General features: G+C 39.9%; 1 protein-coding gene across 4 annotated transcripts in view; it reads right to left on the bottom strand.

Moving 5' to 3' along the window:
* Nucleotides 1-3,266: 3,266 nt before the first annotated feature.
* Nucleotides 3,267-23,303, bottom strand: part of LOC139725835 (circadian locomoter output cycles protein kaput-like) — a 95,411-nt gene continuing 75,374 nt past the window's right edge. The window contains exons 9-15 of one of the 4 annotated variants that reach the window (XM_071636911.1): nucleotides 20,922-21,127; nucleotides 16,028-16,117; nucleotides 12,939-13,051; nucleotides 12,247-12,381; nucleotides 11,186-11,464; nucleotides 8,754-8,819; nucleotides 3,267-6,645 (exon numbers count right to left, since the gene is read on the bottom strand). In XM_071636911.1, coding sequence (XP_071493012.1) covers nucleotides 6,268-6,645; nucleotides 8,754-8,819; nucleotides 11,186-11,464; nucleotides 12,247-12,381; nucleotides 12,939-13,051; nucleotides 16,028-16,117; nucleotides 20,922-21,127 — 1,267 coding nt within the window. In that variant the 3' untranslated portion in view covers nucleotides 3,267-6,267. The remainder of the gene's footprint in view (nucleotides 6,646-8,753; nucleotides 8,820-11,185; nucleotides 11,465-12,246; nucleotides 12,382-12,938; nucleotides 13,052-16,027; nucleotides 16,118-20,921; nucleotides 21,128-23,303) is intronic. The other 3 variants (XM_071636912.1, XM_071636913.1, XM_071636914.1) reach the window with 3 other exon arrangements.

Here is a 23,303-nt window from a genome sequence, read left to right as displayed (position 1 = left end):
GAGAGAACAGTTTACAAACAGATCTATAGCATAACAAGGAATTGGATTATGGCTTCATAATGTTTCACAAAACTGCTACTTTTCAGGGAGTAATTTCATACAAAATATAATATTCTGCCACAGCTTGTGATGCCAACCAATAAATGCATGATAACAATCAGCATAGCAACGAACACGCCAATCAGGAACGAATACTGGAGAATACAAACCCTTAATATCAATGAGCCTCTGAACATGCATTAAAAAAAAGAAAAGAAAATATGTTGATGTCTGGAAACAAAAACCCAAAGAGAAAAATACAAGCACAAAGTGATCTATCAAAATTTCATCTCCATTCAAACAGACAGGTACAGGTAAGTTGTGAAGTACTAAAGTTGTGGTTTTTCCCCCCTCTCTTTCTTGTATCCATTTTTCTGCCAAATTACATAAACTTAAATTGTTGGCTCATGATATTGTGGGTATGCATGTATCTGGTATGCTTAAATGCTTACGTATTACTGTTTATGCTGCATAAATACATCTACAGGGGACAGGCTATCTTTGAAGCATTTAATCTCAGAATCAGGTGTGTGTACCTTCAACATTGGCACTGCGGGTCATTCTTAATCAATTCACACAAAAAAGTAGGTGTTTGTATTCAGTGAAAGACGAACTGACCAAACATGATTCAATTGGTACAAAATAGGACTGGTAGGAAGGAATTTCATTTTGGTTGGGAATAAAAAGGCAAAATGTGATTTACAACAGACAAAAAAGAAAAATACCCCCTGTTGTGACCTGAGAAAACCCATGCACATACAGTAAGACCGAAGAGATCATGTGATAAATGTCACCTTGGTAACACCCCTCCCACAAGTGATTCAACCTGTAGGATACGGGGCATAAACATCTTCTCTTGTATTATGGCTGCATCAATGCATTTCACATACTGCAGGATGCAGAGGACATTCAGAGACATGAATGTAGCACTGTCCTCAACTTGGTCTATGCAAGCAGACTTGGTCACATGTTTGACTATCCACAAAGCACCAAGTTCAGAAATAAGACAACAGGAAAAGAGAGTTCCCAGACTCGTCAGCCCCCTCACTCCCCTTCATCACTACTCTCACTTGTTCTTGTTATTTTCACCTTTTGAGGTTTGTCCAGGTTTTATTTTTCAGGTGTAAGGAAATGCAGTCAAAGCTTTTGGTGTTCTCACTGTTATATCATAATTTCCACTTAAGTCCTCTTATTCCATGCCCATGTGAAAAAAAAAAAAATGCATAATTTGTCATTGCCTTCCTCATCCCTTCAATGCCTTCCTTCCCTTTTGTCCAACCCTTTCCTCTCATGGTCTGAATTTGATCTTTGAAAAGTGATGAAACGTTGTTTCCTATCGTCATGATGCCACAGTCAAATAGACAGGTCACATAACCTATGACCTTTGAACCTTGAACGGAACCGAGAGGTCCTCGTGTAATGGCACTTTTGGCTCAGGTTGATTTGGTTTGGATGTTGTTGCACTTGTTCATTTGTTCCTGTGATGGTACAAGGAGTGTTATCAACATGCTTGTTTTCGGCACAAGTGTGAAGCAAGATTACACTTCCAACCAGACCTCCTGCTTTGTACATCATGCATCAAAAAATAAATCTATACCAGTTTGTGCTTTAACATCTTTGTTTTGCTTCTAATCTTTCACCTTCACTTAAACACATACGCATTGCATTTCCTTGTCAAATTTCTCAGATGCTGAACTAATGACAATAATTGATTCCCATCTCATAATACCATGACAACAAAAAAAGCCCAATTTCACACTGTACCACTCTGCACTTTATAAATTTCTAACTGGACACTGCAGAAAAGGTCTCCATTATCATGTGTAGGGAAAGAAAATCTATAAATCATCTTGCTGTTAGAAACTGCAACGATCAGGTTTCCAACATGAGTACTGTATTTATTCTGACACGACTTCTAACTCCTCTGGTCAGGGTACCAAGAGATGTTCATGACATTTGTCAGTTTGCTGAACATATTAGAAGACTGCATTCATTTGAAGCACAAGCCTATTTGTAATCCTTGCTCCTGTTTCGATCAAACAATTCTGTTTTTGAACAAGTATCAAGATAGCTAGCTTCGGCATAGACTAAGTTTGTCAAAATTTGCATGCTGAATGAAAATGTCAAACTACGAAGTTATGGGGGGAAAAATTCATTACGACAAAAACCAAATTATCTTTTTGCTTACCACAATAACCTGGTGAAAGTCAAAGACTGGGCAATCTGACAAACAAGTTTGGCACATCAGTGGGAACATGCAATCAACACGTCTACAATTGTTGCAAGTTGCACTAATTGCAGTAAACCAGAGCAACAAATGAATTGCTCACATCCGATTTGGTTGTCACCCAGCCAATGACACAGTAACTGCAATCATCTGCACCAACAGTTATGTTGTACACATCTTTATGGCATGAAATCTATCAAAAAAAAAAAAAGAAGAAAATCCTACTAAATTTCTCTTCTTTTAAAACAATAAACTAAAGGGAAAAAAAATCAACAGCAAGTGGTGTATTACATGGCATTTGAAGAGAGAAAATATCATGCATTGATGCCAAGGGTTATGGTGGGAAAGGAGATTGGTGAAGTGGGTTTATCTATCAGAACAAGGGGTTTAAAGACATGAAGACCTCTATGCTTTCTTCAACAGCACCACTCCTTTCACCTTTGTCTTCATAAAAGACTACAGCAAAACACACACACACACATGCATGTAGTCATACAATGATCCACACATACTTGTGAAGGCACTTGGTAAGTTCTGATTTTCCAAGAAAATAAAAAAATAAATAAAACAAGGAAAGAATACCACTTTCTCTCTGTTCTAGTAAAGGCACTGGGTCAGTGTCCCATTGTACAATTCTCTCCTGCTCCGTCTTCAGTCTGGCTGAAAACATGCCATACCTTTACCATTTACCGATCCAAGAAGGCACACAGCTGCACACGCACACGATAATGTCACAATAATGGCAACACATACAGATAAACAAACACTCACGCACATGCACACACAAACACTAAAGACCAACCAGCCAACATGATATGCTGACCTGTGCCCCATCCTTGGTGGTATCAGACCTGGGTGACACTGGCTTGGCAGGCATCCCTAGAGTAACCCACACTGCATCCAGCCCTAAAATCACTGTACACATGCTGGGCCTGCAGCCTTCTGTCTTGGCAAACTTTGCATGAAACCAACTGAAAAGATTGCATCCCCCCCCCCCCCAAAAAAAAAAAAAAAAAAAAAATCCCAAAACAAATAACAAAACAGTAGGGCAAATATAGTATCTGGACAAAGTGAAAGTACAACTGTCTTTAGAAGACAAAACACAGAACAAGAAATCCTGACATGCCAGAGTAAACACAAGGTCTTGGCAAGGCCTGTCAATAATGCTCCATAGAAACACCACCATGTAACAATGTGAAGAAAACAATGAGAAATACAAATCAAGAAAAGAAAGAAACAAAGCAAATCTTTGATGAGATTCACAAATAAAAGCTTTGGCTACCATGGTAATTTTACCATGGCAAGTTGGAGCAAAAACCACAGAAATCACTAGTATTTTTCAAATGTGCATTTTTCTGTTTTGTTCTTCTTCTTTTTTCCGGGGGGAGGGGGAGGAAGGGGAGGGAGAGGGGACAGCGGGCAGCACCCTTTAATTCTAGCTTGTTTTAAGGGACAATTTTTTTCTGTTCGTGTTTTTTTTTTTTTTTTAGGAGGGGGCAGAGGGCAACACTCTTTTAACTCATGTCTTAAGGAACTATATACCATGTACCTGCCATTTTCCTTTAGTCATGATTAAGTTTAAGCTTATCTGACTGCAATCAAATCAAACATTTAACATGCAGTATTTCAGGTATAAATACTCGATGTAAATAAATATAAATCTTTTAACAAGTATTAATAGGGTAATCTCATTCTTCATCATAGAACACATATAGAGCAAGGGGATGTATTGAAAATTCCTCTCCAATAAACATTCACAATACAATTATCATATGAAGGGGCTGTTGGAAATGGTGATTATCAACAATAAGAAAATTTAAAGTAGGATTAAAATGAAAGTTGTATTTCATGAACATGAAAGCATCATACTGTTAATACTTTACTTTCATCTTTTGCTTCCCATCAAGTTTGTGAGTACAGGTGATGTGGTGACTTGTATTATAGCAAAAAGAAATATTTCAAACTAACTTATGAAATAGCTTAGAGACTGATCAGCATACATGTAGGGGGGGGGGGGGGAAGCACTTGCTTTATCAAAATTACAGGGAAGTGGAACAAATACAAGTAAAAATTACAGCCGAAACATGAATTATGGCATCTTATGGTGGCATAGGAGCATCTCAGTACAGGCCCCTTGTCTGGTTAATATGACACCTTCAAAATTTCCATTTAAAGAGCCTAATATAAGATATTGTCTAAACTGCACAGGAAACCTCATACGATGGTTCAGAACATTTACCGATGATAACGATAAATATGTACCCTAGCCAAGAGCCATGAAATGATTGCAAATAAGGGGGAAATGAGCAAATTTGTGACATTTTGTGCAAAATGATTACAATGAGTGATGATGCAACGTAACGGTCTTGTGAAGAAAATCACCACATTGTGGCATTTCCAGTGGCGCTGTGTTTGACAGACACCCGTCACTCAAACAGTCAAAACTTTTTAAAATAGATTTGTCTTTTTCCATATAAAGTGCCATATAAATGATGCTCTTTCATTAAGTTTCATAAGAGAGTTAAATCTTCTTTTGAACAAGAGGCGGTCACCACTTTAGAGCCGAGGGCGTATGGTGACATACCCTACATGCAGAGATGTGTGTGTGGAGGAAACAGATGCCTGTACCTTGGCTCCTACTGTACTTTTGGATGACCAGCATTTGGAGGGAGAGGTATTCAAGACTTATCAGTGCTGTCACATGGTTAGGGAAGGTCACATGATTAGGGAAGGTCACATGACCATGAGTTGGGATACATCAGCATTTTTCACTGCTGCTTAGACTGTACTGCCACAATTCACAGGTGTGACTTCTTGACTGCAGCAACAGCTTGACATACATCCAGGAGAATAAAACAAACCACACTTACCAGGTACATTACAAAATTACTCCAAACACAACCACACACAGCATAATTTTGCTAACTACATGTTTTACATCCCCTCATGGAGAAGGATTTGGGCATTTGTGTCGTTCAACCGCCACCTGTTACGGGCAACTGACAGGTGAAACCAATACTTCAATCAATAAAATAAAAACTTCTCCAACATTCTCAATAAGTTGACAATTGTACAATAAGGACAATGCAACGTTTCTCTCTACTGTTGCCGTCTTGATACGATTCCCTTCTCCGGGCCAGCCTAAGCCGAAACTAGCTCTCTTACTCCTGCTACTCCTCGGTCATGACATTTTGGCAGAAAAAAAGAAGAAGAGATGTTGTAAGATCCACAATCATGGCTTTCACTTCAGAATACATACAAAGCTGGAGCATTAAAACAAAAAAGAAAAAAAAAATCTCTGAACTTGCACAAGCACAACCTAGCGTGTACACATAGGTCTCACTCCTGTGCAATCAAGGCTCGAAGCATCCCATCCACAAAGTGGAAAAAGTTTGCGTGGCTCTCTACTCCCAAAAAACAGGTTTATAGGTATATCTTTGTGAAAGACGCAAATGGACAACAATGGGTCCGGCTGGTCCATCGCCAACGAATCGTGCCCACGCCCCGTGGGTGGGATAACGTCACAGAAATACGTTCGTGCATTGATCGGCACAGGGCATGTTCGCACAGAGAAATACTTGGGGGAGCGTGCCCTACATATTTCAGCCTTCACCAGGTGGCTTGGAAGTCGAGGATTCCACTTACGATAGGCGACTTTGGCACTCACTTTTCTTCTTGCACACAGTGCACTGCCTTGGCAGACAGACTTCGCAGATTGACCAATCAGATACAATCAACATCCAGGGGTCTATCTCCTGTCACAGCATCAGCGCTTTTGACTCAGTGCGTAGGCATACATGTACATGTTTCAATTTAACATACTCAGCGACAGTGTGAAAACATTCTCACCTTTATTCTCTCTTTCTCAATCTCTCTCACTCTCCCCTCGGACTTCTGCAAAGGTATAATTTCTTGCTTTCCACATACACACGTGTGTGCCACTGTGTACATCAAACAACAGAGCTGCGTCCCTCTCTGGATAGAGTTTACTCCTTTCCACCCTAGAGGGCGTCCTGTCCGTCTGGCTGGTGAATGTACTGGTCCGACGACATGTCCAGGGTGGGGAGTCCGAGGCAGGAGAGATCCTGCATTGGCATGGCCTGGGCTCCTGGGGGCATTGTCATGGACGAATGCATCGTGGGCTGCGGCAGTGACAAGGTGGCTTGCCGGGATTGCGGCTGCTGTTGCTGCTGCTGTTGCTGTTGCTGTTGCTGTTGGTGCTGTTGCTGTTGCTGGTGCTGGTGTTGCTGTTGTTGCTGCAACTGTTGGCTGAGACTTGTGGCAGTCCTGTGGGGGGTGGAGTGGTTGAGACGTGTGTCCATGCTCCCCGACGGGTACTGCTGCGCGTGATGCATGGCAAACGGTGCTCGGGTGGCTGACTGCGAATCAAAAGGGAACAATTCATACACCACTCAATGCAAATCTAATACTATAGATATTATATCTCTTGCAAACACACTGTAACAAAATGCTGCTGTGCTTGTTTGACTGGTGCAGAAGAAAGGGGTTTTCAATTAGAAGGACTGTATCTTTTCAGCAGAATGAGTATTTGTGCAATTCTGCAGTGTGTACCCTGCACCATCATAAAGAGCTTGATCTTCTCATCATGGGGGCATACAGAGAAACTTTTATCTTTTACCTGTCCTTTCCTTACTGGGAGCATATTCAGTAATTAACAAATCTTTTGTCATCAATTATCAACTCTCTTCAGGGCTTGTTAACCTATGGACAATGAGCACATGACAACACAAATGTACAGGATGTTATGTGAAAAAAAAAAACTGCTTAACTGAAAATAGAAAAGTAAAACTTCATCACAATTTGAAAGAACAATACACAAGTCCATCCTTTCCTGTATAGAAAACCATAAAACTGTAAAGCCATACAACTATCTCTGTTTAGAAACTGCACTGTAGGTGCAAGACTACACTTACAGTAGTATATTTACTTCCATGCAGCTGTAAATGAAAGCCCAATTTACTGAAGAATTTACTGAAGAATTTTCTGAAGAATGCAATCCCTCACAAGACTGTGAAAATGTGATCTAGTCTTTGTTCACTGCAGTGTCTCTGACCCTTCTATTTGGCAAAATATTTAATTTTTTTGTGCAATTCAATGGCACAAAAAAAAAATACTATGCAGAAAGATAAATCTGCACAGATTTGATGACAGAATTGCATTTATATAGATTTTTCTGTCTGCCTGACCATCAAAGTACAGAATATGACTTTGGTAGAATAGCCCCATATCAACAAAACCACAAAATTTTGTCCAGACAATCTTAAGAATTACTTAAGACTACTTTTGATATGTGCATTCATGAATGCACTCTGACAAAATAGAGAGAGAGAGAGATTACGTGCTGTTTCAACAAGGGTTAGATTATTCACCTGAATGAATGAATGAATGAATGAGTGGTGGTGGTGGTGTTTGGGCTTGTTTGTTTTCCTTATTTTTTGTTTATTCATATCATTTTTTGGTCAAACCTCATTTTCTTGAGGGACTTGCATGACATCCTCACAATGCACTGGATATTCTGATTATTCCTGTCCTTTGTTGTTGAGTCATGAAGACATATGCGAACTACAATTGCTCTTTGCTTGTGTCAAAGATGACAAGTTTTGGGGCTTGATACAAATACAAATGTTTAAAGTAGAGGAAGAGTTAGGGAAGGGGGAGGATGGCAGGGGGAGTGAAAGGAGGGTGGGAGGGAGAGGGAGGAGGAGAAGGAGGAGGAGGAGTAACAAGAGGAGGAGGAGGAAGAAGAGGAGAAGGAGGAGGAGGAGGAGAAGGAGGAGGGGAGGAGGAGGAGAAGGGGGAGGAGGAGAAGGAGGAGGAGGAGGAAGAAGAGGAGGAGGAGAAGGAGGAGGAGGAGGAGGAGAAGGAGAAGGAGGAGGAGGAGTAAGAAGAGAAGGAGGAGAAGGAGGAGGAGGAGAAGGAGGAGGGGAGGAGGAGGAGAAGGGGGAGGAGGGGGAGGAGGAGGAGGAGGAGGAGAAGGAGGAGGAGGAGGACAAGGACGAGGAGGAGGGGAAGGAGGACAAGGAGGACAAGGAGGACGAAGAGGAGAAAGAGGAGGAGGAGGAGAAGGAGGGGGAGAAGGAGAAGGAGGAGGATGAGGAGGAGGAGGAGGACGAGGAGGAAGAGGAGAAGGAGGATGATGAGGAAGAAGAGGAGAAGGAGGAGGAGGAGGAGAAGGAGGAGGAGGAAGAGGAGGAAGAGGAGGAGGAAGAGGAGGAGGAGGAGAAGGAGGAGGAGGAAGAGGAAGAGGAGGAGGAGGAGGAGGAGGAGGAAGAGGAAGAGGAGGAGAAGGTGGTGGGAGAGATAACCACCAGATGATTGGCAGTGATGAGATTAGGAACAGCTCTGAAGGTTAAGAGGGGTCGGGGGGGACAAAGACTATCTACTGGGTGATGGACTTGCATCAGTGAATGGAGGTTGGTGTGTGCGTGGAGCAGGAGAGGGGTGGGGTTAGAACCAAGCAGCTAACCTGTAAGGCATTACTTGGCAAGGCTGAGATGTTGCTGTTACAGGGCCACATGGCCCCAGTTGAAAGCTGTTTCACAGAAGGAGAAACAGGCTGGTTAGTACACATGTTACAAGCAGGACGAGCTGGGCGAAAGGTTTGACATCACAGGTAGAAAATTTGGTGTGAAAGGAGCACACATCACTACCTTCCATCATTTGTCATTGCAGACGGTACTATGAATTGAAACACTGCCGACCTAATTGTGGAAGAGTTCTGGCAGACACATTCATATTCAAAAACTGCTTGTTGTGATTGCATTAGAGGTACTAAAGGCAGCTTTGGTGCTGCCTCACCATAAAGATACGTACAGTAGCTTGATCATCACAATTCCTTCTAGCTTCTATGTGGCTATGGGGAAGGAATCACTGAATCACAAGGTTATCTGGTAACTTCCAGACTGGAAACACAAAAAATGATTTGGCACAAAAAGATCCTCATTCCTTCAATTCTGATCAGCACAGTAGAAAAAGGGGCGTGTCATTATGGTTAATCAGTAATGATTACAGATTTCACATGACTCAAGGTTAACTTTGTTTATTTCTTGCAAATCAGTCTGGCTGGCTAGGTAAAGTATCTCAAAATGCACAGTTCTTGTAAATAATGTGTCATGCAGATGAACAGAAGTCAATGCAAAATATGTAAAGATGATTTCCTCCAATGCTGCCTCATACTCATACTTTTTGACAGCCAAAACCAATTGTTTCATTTTTTATTAACAACAAGACTCTTTACCAATAGAAAGCACTTATTCCACCCAAATTTCATCAAACAATCTCTCATCTAACATCGGGAATTTGCAAACTATTATAGAAAGTTACACCATTCATAATGCAGAGTATACAGTATGTTTACTGTCCTCACTGTCTTATTACATGAAATGGCTCTCATGAAAAATCCTGGAATTCCATGCCACTTCATCATTTTTTTGTTGAAAACTGTTTTCTTGATTTCTGTTTTTGAAAACCTTTTCTTGCAACCTTAAACTTATCTTCTTCTTTTTTTAGTTCTGCCCTCGAATCGAAAGGTAGGTAAATGATGATGAAATTCCCTTGCAACGATACGAGCTTAGCCACGGCAGGCATGATAAAACAAACTTCTACCATGATGGCAAACATCCAACCACTCTCGTAGTGACATGTTAATTAATATCAGGCAAGGTGAGTTCACTAGTAATTCATGCACATCACATCAAACAGGCATTCAATGGAATCACATGTCAAAACAAAGAGAGACTGGTCAAACTAAACAAACTGAAATACAAAGAAAGAAAAAGCTCAAGTCCATTTAGTGCAATACACTGGTGAAATACAAGTATGAAGAATAGGAGGGAGGTCCTAAAACTTGTGAGAAAAAGGTGACGGACGTATTATTGTCACAGAGAGTAGACAGCAACCTTCACGAAAAATTAGTACTGTCACTGTTAAAGACATTAACCCATATCTGCCGATCTCCCGTAGTTCGCTCAAACGCTGCAATCGCCACTCCAAAGGATAATTCATAGAAGATATAGCTTGGACAATGACATCATTTATCAATGATGTCATACATTATTTCTGTAGCATGTGAACTCTGACCTAACAACCTGCAGTCCCTTGCTTCACTTTTGAAGTATACAGCTGATGGAATAGGTCTTCATCTATGTGAGATCAAGCAATGCCATACGCATACATACTGTATTCCCATCCATAGGCTTGTGAATTAGACCTCACTAATCCACAGTAATCTATCAGTTTCCATTCCATAATTCTTCCCATTTGTAGGTGTTAAATATCCCCACGAGTAATGCACCATTGTAAAGCTTACATCATGAAGAATTTCAAAAATTTAGACATACAAAGACTTTATTTTTTTCACAAATTGGAATAAGCAATAAGATTATTCATAGTGTATTTTTGATAATATGTAAATACACAATTATCACATGATATCACAAAATTCATGAGAGGATACTGATTTACATCTAATATTGAAGACCATTATTTTCTCTTTCAATACAGTTTTCCGTAATTTTTCATCTCAGTGATATCAATCTGAAGTTGAGAGAGCACAGTTGAAGTGACATAGCCTGCGGCACCAACACCTTATAAACAGCATTATGCGACCGGCGGATATGGGTTATGCAACTCTATCAAAGTCATAAGTCACATCAAAGCCGTGACTAAAAATACTAAAGATAGCAAAGGAATGCAGGACTGACAGACCGTAACTGTGCATGCACTATGAATTAGTTGAAGTAAACATCCAAGTTTTGTGACATGTTAAAGAGTCAAATCATAGAAAGAACTAACTCATGAGTCACAGGCACAATCTATCAAATCCATTTGAAAAGTGACAGGAAGACGAAACAGTTGCTCAAAGTCCCATGCATGCAAATTGGTGTTGGTTGTACTTACCTGGTGCTGCATGGCAGGTTCCACTGTCAAGGCCTGGTGGAGCTGTGACTGAAGGGCCTGGGGCGGCTGGGACGGCCCGCTAAGTTGGTCCCCGCCCGGGACCATGCTCTGTGGGGTCAGCGGCGAGACGGGCGTGGCCTGGCCGGACCCGCCCAGGTCCAGCTGCATCGGGGAGACGTCGCTGCCCATGAGCTGTGTTTGCTGCTGGAGAAACATCTGTCCCAGCATCGGGTGGTGTTGCATCATCAGCTGCTGGGCCATCATCAGCTGCTGTTGCACCTGTAAGACAAGGGTAACACCAGCAATTTGAGGAAACTCCCTATCTAGCATCCTACGCAGCCCTTTAAAGGGATAGTATAGTTTTGGCTGAGGAAAGGAATCAGCTTTCAACTTTTTGCAAGATACTTTAATAGAAACCATTTCATGAAATGTTAAAAAACATACGTCAAGAGGAATTCAAAATTTATTTGATGGAAATTGAATTTGAAATGGCTGAGATATCCAAAATAAAGTGATCCTAATAAAACGAGGGACCCACCTTCATTAGGATCACTTTGTTTTACTTTGGTTTTGGTATCTCGGCCCTTTCAAAACCGATTTTCCTCAAATTTTCTTTGAGAGAATGCAGAAATATTAAATGATGGCACATGGTTATAACCAACACTTTGGACAATTAAAATGTCTAAATGGATCTTTTCCTAAAACCTCACTGCCATGTTCCATTTATATTTCTGCATTCCCTGAACCCAAATATTGTCAGTGGGGTGACAATTTTGGTGAAAATCACTTTCTGGATGAATTGTCAGATAATCAGTTATGTGATGTCTGTCCAAATCCTAGCTGTCTCACCCCAAAATGAAGCCATCACGGCAATGTCAAAAGAATTACAGTGCTTTGCCTCCTATTTTTTTTTGCTCTCCTAAATATTTGACATTTTTGATATATGAGGTTGTGTCGTCCCAACAGCGATATATATATTTTGGGGTAAGCTTCCCTTTATTCCTTCCCCCCTCCCTCCTCCCCCTCCACCCTCCCCCAGCCACACCCGACCTGATGCCCACCTGCTGTAACTCCTGCTGCTGTCGGAGGATAGCATCCTGCAGCTTGTGGTGTCTCATCATCAGCTGCTCCTGTAGCTTCAGTTGGATGACCGTCACCTGCTGTGGGGTCAGGTTGTCATCCGATGTGTCCTGCTGCTAGGGACGGTGGCAATCACAATAGACAGGGGGTCAAAACTTGGAACATGGTCACAGTTTGCAGCACAATTTAACATCAGTGGATTTTATTTCACAGTAATGCATAAAGTGAATATCTATAAACGCATGCTACATTCGAGGGATCGCTTTCTTCTCAAGCACAGAGCATACTTGCATGGCAGTTATGCCATTATTATAATATGAAATGGGCTTCTATCCATCATCTCCATGGATATAAAGCTTTAGTGCTTGTGCTGATGAATGGCTGTCAGGTTCTTCAGGTAGCTAAATGTACTTCATTTTGTGAATATTAGATTATATCAATGGGTTTCTTTCACACTTGCTCTCATTAAATTATGGATGCAGGCTTTTACAAGTGCATTAGTGTATTGTCCGTATGTAGTTTGTTGATAATCGGATATTCAGTATGTGTGTGCTAAAGTATGTTCTGAGTGTGAGTGTGAGTGCGTGTGTGTGTGTGTGTGTGTGTGCACGCGCACTGGCATGTCTCAGATATGGTAGGGGAGGATGCAAGCAGTATAGCAGTGAACACTCACCTGCTCCTGGGGTGGGTTACTATGGTACATGGTAGGGAGCGTCGGGCCGGATGCAAAGGCCTGCGTTTCAGGTTGATCCTGGGTGGGCTTCGGGGGATTTGACGCCTGAGGTTCTGCGGAGAAATCAAGCAGAATCATGCTCTTGACAACTTCTGGTTAATTAGGTTTCATTTATGGCACATCACTATAAAGAAGTAGTATGCTCTTTATGACCCGACTTTCAAGTGCTACTAAGTTTATGCAACGCCTCTCCAAGTGCTGTGAACGCCAGCAAAATTCTCGGTCAAGTGCCACAAACTACATACAGTATATGGCACAGCTTTTAAGTGAGCAGAACTTAAAGACACAGATTTTCAAGAGCCAAGGAATTTGACACAGTCCACACTGACTGTACCTCCAACTTCCTCTCAATAAATAGAACAAAAATAAATCCCCCCCCCCCAAAAAAAAAGAATATTTGAACTACATGCCCAACTGTCACATCCCACTGTGAATAAACTTGGCTTTATGAATGCTCCATTGTCACAATGTGAATAAATTTAACATTCCTGGGCTTCATCATATGCACAACTGTCACATCACATCTCCAGTTGGCATTTCTGTTTTCTGGAACAGAACATATGTTTCTCATATTTCAGTGCCGAGAGTATCTCCTCACTTTGCTACAAAAGTCTTGTTATCATTACTGCGGATTTCACAGGAGGAGATAGTAGACTCCACCACCTTATGTGCAGTGGCTCCCCGGGTGCACAGTCCCAAACTTCCCAGTATATGTCTGGCAAAATATTTGTGTTGTTTGTAACTTAGCTTTTTTTCCCCCTTTGAAGCAATATTTTTGTAACACTGAGTGAACTGGTGGACTGTACAGTAAGAGCAACATTATTTTTTTTCCTACTCAGTCTCTCACTCTTGCAAATCTCTGTTCATCTCATTACAGAGTGGTAAGCGCATGTTTTCTGAAGCTCAAAGTAATCAAACCAATCTGATTCATTCTTCACCAGAGCCTCTGGCATTCTTCGGGCTGAGGCGAAAAAAAAGGAACAAAAAAGAGGCAAAATGACAAGAAGAAATAAGATACGAAGATGCTCAAAAAAGTGTTAGGGAGAAAAAAAACCACCAAACCAACCATCATGTAGGTATGATGCTTCCTACTTCTATGTCATCTGCCTCACTCCTTACGTTATAAATTTATTGCAAAATGTGTGATCTGACATGGACAGTTTTTTCTGTATATCATACGGACTTGCTGAAAAACAGCCTAATGGCTGAGTGCAAGTATTTTAACCTGTGTTTAAAACGAACAAACAGTAAATATTCATCTCATTTGACTGGTAACCCCATACTACAATCTCTCCAGGTGGAGCCCTGCATAGTAACATCTCACATACTCCAAGAGTGAGGGATAGATAGCTGATGTCTGTCTAAACTTTATGACGACAAGATCAAGCGTAACAACCAGACGGACAGAGGAGACATGTACAGTCAAACCTGTCTATAGCGGTCACCCAAGGGAGACAGAAAAAGTGGCCATTGCAGACAGGTGGCCGCTATAGACAGGTTCTTTAACATGCTCTTTCTCTTGGAAGGAATTGTCCTTAGGGGTCATATACAGCAGGTGGCCGCAAGAGACAGGTGGTCGCTAAGACAGGTTTGACTGTACTAGAAAAAAAAACAAACTTATGCTTCTTGAACTACAAACACTTCAAGGCTGATGTCATTCCTTCACAACTCTCCTAGAGGTTTCTATAGTAGAAGTAGTAGTAATAATGATAATAATGATAATAAAAATGACAACAAAAATAATACTAAACATGCATGCACATTTTCCTTTGGTCTATATTTGGCAGTGATAACCTCTCCCACCCCTGGCAAGTTATTACAACTCCGAAACACTGGAAAATGAAAAAGTCCACAACTTTCTTATTTCCAATTTCCCTGAAACTCCTACTGTTCTGTCTGTCTGATTTTAGTCTATAAACCTGCAGCAAAAATGAAACACAGGATGGAATTCAATTTTAACTGGTATGCTGTTAGCTCACAGACAAAACTCTGTGTGCCAATCGCAAGACAAATCGAGAGTATGCCAGAAAAAACGTACTTAGCACCTCTAATAAGACCACGAGGTGAATGGCACGCTTAGTTGCTAAGCGTACAATCACCTGCTACTGAAAAAGCAGTTACCATGGCTGACTTAGTACAACCGCACCATCAGAGCTAACCACACAGACATGCCCGAGACACACCAAACCACACTACATTGTTTTAGTTCGTACCCAGCCAGACAGGCAGATGCTGTACGGCATATGATGCCTCAGCCACCCTTCCAAGCAGAGGCATACAAATGCAATCTTTAGATAATGCCATCGAACCCACATATTTTTGTGATGATTCTCTTGACATGACGAACTCACAACCACTTCACAGCATCACATTACACAAGACAGATGCAACATACAAACAAACAAACAAACATGAATGCAATATGTCTAGACCAAGAGTTTACCGTACATACAACTGTACTTTCTGCACAGAGACTCATTTGCCCTCTAAATCAAATGCATATGGAAGCTGCTTTCAATCAAGATCATACCAACATCCTTTTTTGTAATCTTTCTTTTGTTATGAAGTCTGAAATGCTCAGACAAAAGCTGTGACATGCATTTTCAAAGTGTGCAAATTTTCCAGCCTACTGAAAGGGATGGTATAGTTTTGGTTGAGACCTGGTTTCTGGTTTCTAATGTTTTTTTGGAGAGATTATGAGAAACCTCTTATGAAATGTAAAAGAGCGTGTAATTCCATGAGGAATTCTACATTTATTTGATGAACTTTGTTTTTGGACATCTCAGCCATTTCAAAACCGATTTTCATCAAATAAACTTTGAATTCCTCTTAAAATGGTATGCTCTGTAACATTTCATAAGTGGTTTCTCAGTATCTCACAAAAAGTTAAAAGCTAAATCCTCATGTCCACTAATACTATACCATCCCTTTAACCCGACCCCAATGCATTCACTGGCTCATAGTGCAATGCCAAACTAGGGGCGCGTGTTTGTCTCTCCCCATGGCACACCCTGTGGGTGGTCACATACCCTGTCTGATCTTGGTCGACATGACACTGCCATCTGACATACGTGGCGCGGTGGACTTCTTGACACTGCTTGTGCACGACACATTCTCGTCTGGGGTGAAGCAGGATTAAACATAGGAGAGAGAGAGAGAGGGGTGGGGGGAGGAAACAAAAAAGGGCGGTGAGCGCTTTACTGTGCTTGACCATAAGGCAACATATGTGATGCAGAAACGTAAGCAGAAGCATACTACAAACAGGCAGAACTTAGAATAGCCATAAATCAACAAAGGATGGATGTTTAAAATCAACATATTCTCACAACTAGAACTATCACTCAATGTGATTAATACCACCAATTAAAACTGAGACAGTTGGCTCAACCAGCAATAATTTTGTGCATTTTTTTATTGAAAAAAAATGTTGTTACCATGGCAACACATTGTTCAACATTGAATAAAGATGTGTTTAGCTCATTTAAAGATGTTAGTCAACACATGCCATATCTCAAGTCAAGTGCTCAAAAACTGAGTAAGATAAATAAACTGGTAATTTCTATGATTTTCATTAAAAAAATGCTTTTACCATGGCAACACAATGGTTGACATTAACAAAAGCTGAAGTCTGCAAATTTACAATTGTACATATCAAAGCGGTCTCATGTGCCAAATTTTAAGCCAAATGCAAAAAAGCTGATGGAGTTACCAGTATCCACAATAATTTCATATGATTTTCATTCAAATATGCCATTACCATGGTAACACATTCTTTGACAATAACGGAAGATAAAGTTTGCACATCTGCATACTATAGCAGTCACATGTGTCACACTTCAAGCCAAATAATCAAAAACTGAGGGAGTTACACATTTGAAGCTAAATCCACAATATTTTTGTATGATTTTCAAAGTATGCTGTTCCCGTGGTACAAAATGTTCAACAATCACAAAAGATTACATTTGCACATCTACATATTAAAGTGGTAACATGTGCCAAATTTCAAGACAAATGCTCTAAGGCTGAGGGAGTTAGCTGAATCTACAGTATTTTTGTACGATTTTCATTCAAAATATGCTGTTACTATGGAACGCATCGTTTAACGATGACGAAAGATTAAGTTTGTACATCTACATGTGTACTACAGCAGTCACATGTGCCAAATTTCAAACCAAATGCTCAAGGACTGAGGGAGTTAGCTGAATCTGCAGTATTTTTGGATGATTTTCATTTAAAATACGCTTTTACTGCGGCACTGCATTGTTCAACAATGACGAAAGATGAAGTTTGTACATTTATGTACTATAGCGCTCACATGTGCCAAATTTCAAGCCATATGCTCAAAGACTGATGGAGTTAGCTGAATATGCAATATTTTTGTATGCTTTTTACTTTAAAAATGTTGTTACCATGGCAATGCATTGTTCAACATTGACAAAAGGTGTGTTTTGCACATTTACATACTGTAGTGGTCACATGTGCGAAAAGTTCAAGTCAAATACTAAAAAACTAAGGGAGTAAGGTCAATCCACATATTTTTGTATGATCGGTATGAAAAAACTGTTGTTGACATGGCAACAGATTTCTTCACACATACAAAAAGGTTTCTTGCATAACTACACATTACATTGGTCATATAAGCAGAATTTCAACTGAACTGCTTGAATTTGCCATTGCCATAGCAATGCATTACATAATGCTAATGAAAAAGGTGTCTTGCACATCTGCCTTTGATAGCAGTCACACATGCCAAATTTGGGGTCAATAACTCAAAAAATTAGAGTAGTTCGATCCATAAGACTTTGCAACAGACTGACTGCCCGACCACCCGACCTCAGAGTGATTTGTATACCCCCATTCAAACTATGTGTGTGTGTGTGGGGAGGTGGGGAGGTGGTATACAGAAGCAGTGCCTCAAATATAAGTTCTTGACTAAAATTGTCTCTTTTTTGTTTGTGACTTTCATTACAGACCTCAACTGCCAGGAGATAAACGAAAATTGAAAACACACAAATAATCACAGACAGCTATAGAAGTGATAAGTGTGACACACTGACTGTATGTCTACATAAGAGTGAATTTCACTACTATGTGGCTTGACCTCTGCATATACACCTTATCATCAATTGCTAAGTATCAGTTCAGTCAACAAGCTCGTTCAGCAGACAGAGTAAACTTGCTTTGCTCATAACTTCTTGTTTAATTAAAGTCTGACATTTCCTGAGGCCAATAGTGAAAGTACTGAAAAATAATCAGAAGAGGTTTTCTCCTCACTTTATGTCTGAAGAAAAAAGTGCAGTGTACTATTTTTTTATTTACTATTTTCTGAATTAGGGGGAAGAGGTCATGGCAATCATCTACCAGCAAAGGCACATGATTCTTCTTTCCTTCCTGACACACACTCACACAGTGGATTAAGAGGCAAGTACAGCAGACGTCTAACATGTGAATCGGACGTGGCATTTAGTTTAGCAGGGAGCCAGATGGTCAGGTGTAATACAATGCAGCCTTCGACAATGTGAAGGGGTGGGGGAGGGGAGGTGTCAGTGGGGATTTCGTGGGTAATTGGGGATCAGTCTTCTGCAGCCTAGAATCTACAAGTTGCCATGACAACGCCGTGGGCGTCTTATGCTATGCACGTACCCAAAACGTGCTGAACGAGGCTTAATCGTGGCATAGATATTTTACAAGAGTTCTGGTTGTCTCCGACCAAACATGAATCGAAAGTCATGACTTACAAGAGGCTGGATGATGTAACAACAAAACACAGTTTTCTGAGAAGGGAACACTCATTCACATGGCATGGTCATTTGTTTAACAAATATGAGAGCATTTGCCAGAGTTCAGGTAAATGGGGAGAAATGAAAACATAATCTGAAATTTCTCACTCTTCCCATGCCTATTGTGAAGTTCAAATCAGTTTGTGATGATTTCCACTGTTTGACGGGCCTAGTGTTCCAGGAATCTGCAAATCTATAAGGTCTTCTACAAAATCTGCCACACTTGATCGATTGCATGATAGACACTCTCTCCTCAAGTGATTTTTGTTCTTGTTTCCAAAACATATCAGCCAATATTGCCCCTTTTCCCTCTAAGCTACTCATTCTTCACAATTCTGTTCTAAATCATCTGTCATCGGCGGAATCCGCCCCCTCGACGTTTCACACGAGACCTCGTCATGAGGCTTCTTGACATTTTTCTTTCAAGTCTCGCACAACTTTTGAACCAAATTTGCAATGTCAGCGCTAACCATTATGAAGCCACGCCCATTTTAATGATAGCATATCATCCAAAAACTGGCACAATTTTGTGTACATTTCCTATGGAGAACAGTGCTCTCTTATGAAACTCATGAAAACCTGATTATTCTTATCATATATCAATTTGACCAATTAATTCTATGCTAATTATGGTAGAAAAGTAGTCCATGACAATTTCCATTGAAAAAAAAAAAGATAAAACTAAGCTCAAAAGACATATAAACACATGCAAAATTCCAAAACTAATAAAACACATAAGAATTTAAATGACTTTTGGAAGTTTTCATGATGTACAATTGTTGAATATGTTTAAACAGATATACAAACCAAAAAATAGACTCTCAATGCTTTTAATTAGTGGTTAACAGCCTAAAATTAGACGTTGGCCGTAATTTGCATTATTAACTGATTTCAAAATTCGAAATTGATAATTTCCCCCCTTCAAGACCGAGTGAAAGACCCAGATCGCCCCCCCCCCCCCCCTCCTAGATTAAGCATAGGCAAAAAAAGCCTGGCCTGTTTAGGGTTCAGCTATAGGTGCCAGGTTGAAGTAATCCAAATCCTGGAGAGATACAGTTACAGTGTCTATTTATATGCAATTGAAGGAGGCACTGCATGCTGGTTGGGGTAGTTTTCTGAATAAAGGCAATACCACAAAATGTTATCTGCCTTCTGCATAAGGGTTTCTACTTCACTAATGCCCACAACAGTAACCCATTTTCAATTCGCTTCAAAATCGGCATAATCAGACCGTGTTCCAAATTTTCACATGGCTCCCACTTCCAGGAATATTGCGAGGGGATATTAAAACTTTCCCGGATTTAATTTCACTTTATGGACAGATACACAGACAGACACGCTCTGGCTGCTTGCAGATTATAGCCGGGATGACATTATGGAGTGATGGACTGCAGGAATTGTCATGGCAACCTACTCTAAAGTCCCCCATCCCATCTTCTCCAGTGAGGGATGATGCTATTCAAATGCACTTCCATGAGGTAAGACATTGCGTTCACATAAATGACTGCACACTGAGATTCATGGCTACTTTACTTTTTAACAGGCAAACACTGACACACACTATTTTAAAGGGATGACACAGTTTTGGTTTAGATGGGGCTGCAAGTTTCTAAATTTCGTTTGTGTGCATGTGTTTGTGAGATAATGAGAAATCTCTTATGAAATATGAAAGGACATGTACTTTTTAGAGATATCCAAAAAAGCGAACCCAATAAAATACAACAAGCAATAACTTTTATTAGGATCTCTTTGTTTAACCTTGTTTTTGGATATCTCAGTGATTTCAAAACCAATGTCCATCAAATAAACTTTCAATTATCCTCAGAATTGTATGCTGTTTAACAATTCATAGAGTGGTTTCTAATCCTCACCTCAACCAAAACTAAACTATCCCTTTAAGCACTGGTGCGGACCATGGGGCATTTGTCAACTTGCAACAAGAAGCAGGCTGAAGCAGAAACACAAAGATACTAACAGTCCCTGACATGAAGGGGGGGGGGGGGGGGGGGTGGGGACAAAAGCAACTAAACTACATGGATGGTTAGGATTTTCACGAGGGGCGGGGAAAGGAAGGGGAGGGGAAAGGAAGGGGAGGAGCGTGAAGTGAGTGGAGATTGATAGAAAGTGCTGGAACGGTGTGTACCTGACTGGGAGGACCGCTTTGTCTCTTGATTACCTGTGCTGAAGAGGGCGACACTAAGTGAGGTGTTGGTGGAGACGGTGTTGGAGAGCGAGGCCGAGTCGGAGGCACTCGAGTCCCACAGGTTGGTGCTGTCCGAGTCCGCCCCGCTCATCTTGCTGTCCGTCAACTCCAACTCCTTGTTGATGTCGTTACGCACATCTGCATAGCTGTTTGAGGAGAAAATGAAATATGAATCACGTCAAAACCTCCCATAAAAACAAAAAAAACCCCAAATTCTAGGTGTATAAAAATTCAATTGTCAACAAAAAATTCTCAAATGATGAAGGAGTCAATGCAGATGTATGACTCTTATTTAGAATGTTATAAATCAACACACTTGGTTTTCATTGTCCTTATTTTATTATTACTCTTTTTTTTTTGCATAGTCAAATATACAAAGAAATTAGCTTGACTGACCATTCTAAAGAAATTTTGCCTATTCCTCAATGAGCATAGTTGCATGTTAACACACTGGAAACAAAGAGTGTCCAAATGTCATCAGCACAGTTTGTATGCACAGTCTCTATGCCACTGTGTCAAACCATATACATTAAACATATAAATGTATTAGGGAATTACTGTAAAACTTATGCATTTTAGCACGAGTAATTTTTCGGTTTTGGCTAGGTAAGATGAATTTCACATGTTTTTAATTCCGCAGAATCAGAACATTTAGTAGTTGAACATATCACACACAAGAATACATGTATTTGCATGTTTTTATTTTTGCTTTGGTTTCTGGTCACATGTAATGCGCCAAAATTTTACCAAGAATACATGTATTTGCATGTTTTTATTTTTGCTTTGGTTTCTGGTCACATGTAATGCGCCAAAATTTCCACTTTCAGAGTATATGCTATTACGATCTGTAAAGTATCATACAAGAAAAACAGACAGAGGTAGACAGAGAGAAATAAAGATAGAGATAGAAATAGATAGATAGAGAGAGAGAAGAGATAGATAGATAGATAGATATATGGATAGATAGAGTTAGAGATAAAGATAGATAAATAGATAGAGAGATAGATGGATGGATATATAGAGATAGAGATAAAGATAGATAGATAGATGGATAGATATATATATATATATATATATATATATATATATACATATATAGATAGATGGATAGATAGATATATATATATATAGATAGATAGATAGATAGAGATAAAGATAGATAGATAGATAGATAGATAGATAGATAGATGGATAGATAGATAGAGATAGATAGATGGATAGATAGAGATAGAGATAGATAGAGCAAAGAGAGAAAGAGATAGATAGAGCAAAGAGAGAGATCGACAGAGATAAAGGGAATGACAATAAAGACATCTAGGAATAAACAAAACTGTTTTGCCAACTGCATGAACCTGAAGACAACTCTTTGAAAATGAGAACTTCACATCTACCAGTGATGTGAGCCCTGGCTACCAATACTCATTATCTCAGAGAGACTCAAGGGTCATACAATGCGGAAGAATACGAGAAAAATCGACCTCCTTTGAATGGCTTCGCATAAGTGGCAATCTTGTCACAATACACCGCCCACTCACTTTTCTCTCGACCTACAATCTTTATTCCAGTTTCTCGAGACACTCACTAGCTTGGCCTATGCTTTATTTATATGGATTTTTTTTTCTTCTTTTAATTGAAATATTCAAGAGGTATAAAATTGTATCACCAAACACAAAACAACTAAAACTGAGTGCACTCGGATGAAATGTTAAAGGTACTATTTACCATTGGGAGCAGTGATTTTAACAATGTTCAGGATATCATATTTGATGCATATGTGTAGGTCAGCTGTATCACAAAACATCCTAACACGTATAAATTTCACAATAGAGCCTAAAATATAGGGAGATATCACTATTTTCCCACTAAACCATAACTGTAGAAGGTAAATTCTAGACACATTTTTATCATTACTATTGTTCACATTTTGTATATTTAACAATTCTTAACATTAATCATACTGAAACAAAATTTTACATTGGTTGTTTCTGTCCCTAACTCACATTTTAGAAGCATGACAGCTATTTTGAAGCACTAAAGCTGGGTTTTTGTTTAATCTGCAAATGGTAAATAATGCTTTCAACACCATCTTACACAAGCCTTTGTATTTTACAGGCAACAACCTTGTCATAAACACAGATTGAATCTAAATACAATCATTTGTCAATTAAGAGTTTTGCAACTCTAAAATGTTCCATCTTTAAATGATATCTCAAACAATGGCTTGTAAAAACAAAGTGCTATTATCAAATTATGAAAGCAGGAAACGAACATAAAAACTTGCTTCCCAGTAAACCACCTATCTATCTATCTATCTAGATTTCA

The sequence above is a fragment of the Diadema antillarum genome, unplaced genomic scaffold, assembly GCF_040938485.1.
Source record: "Diadema antillarum isolate AM-2024a unplaced genomic scaffold, OU_Dant_1.0 seq00000061_RagTag, whole genome shotgun sequence".
In the NCBI taxonomy this organism is placed as follows: Eukaryota; Metazoa; Echinodermata; class Echinoidea; order Diadematoida; family Diadematidae; genus Diadema; species Diadema antillarum.
This window is presented reverse-complemented; position numbering and strand designations above follow the sequence as displayed.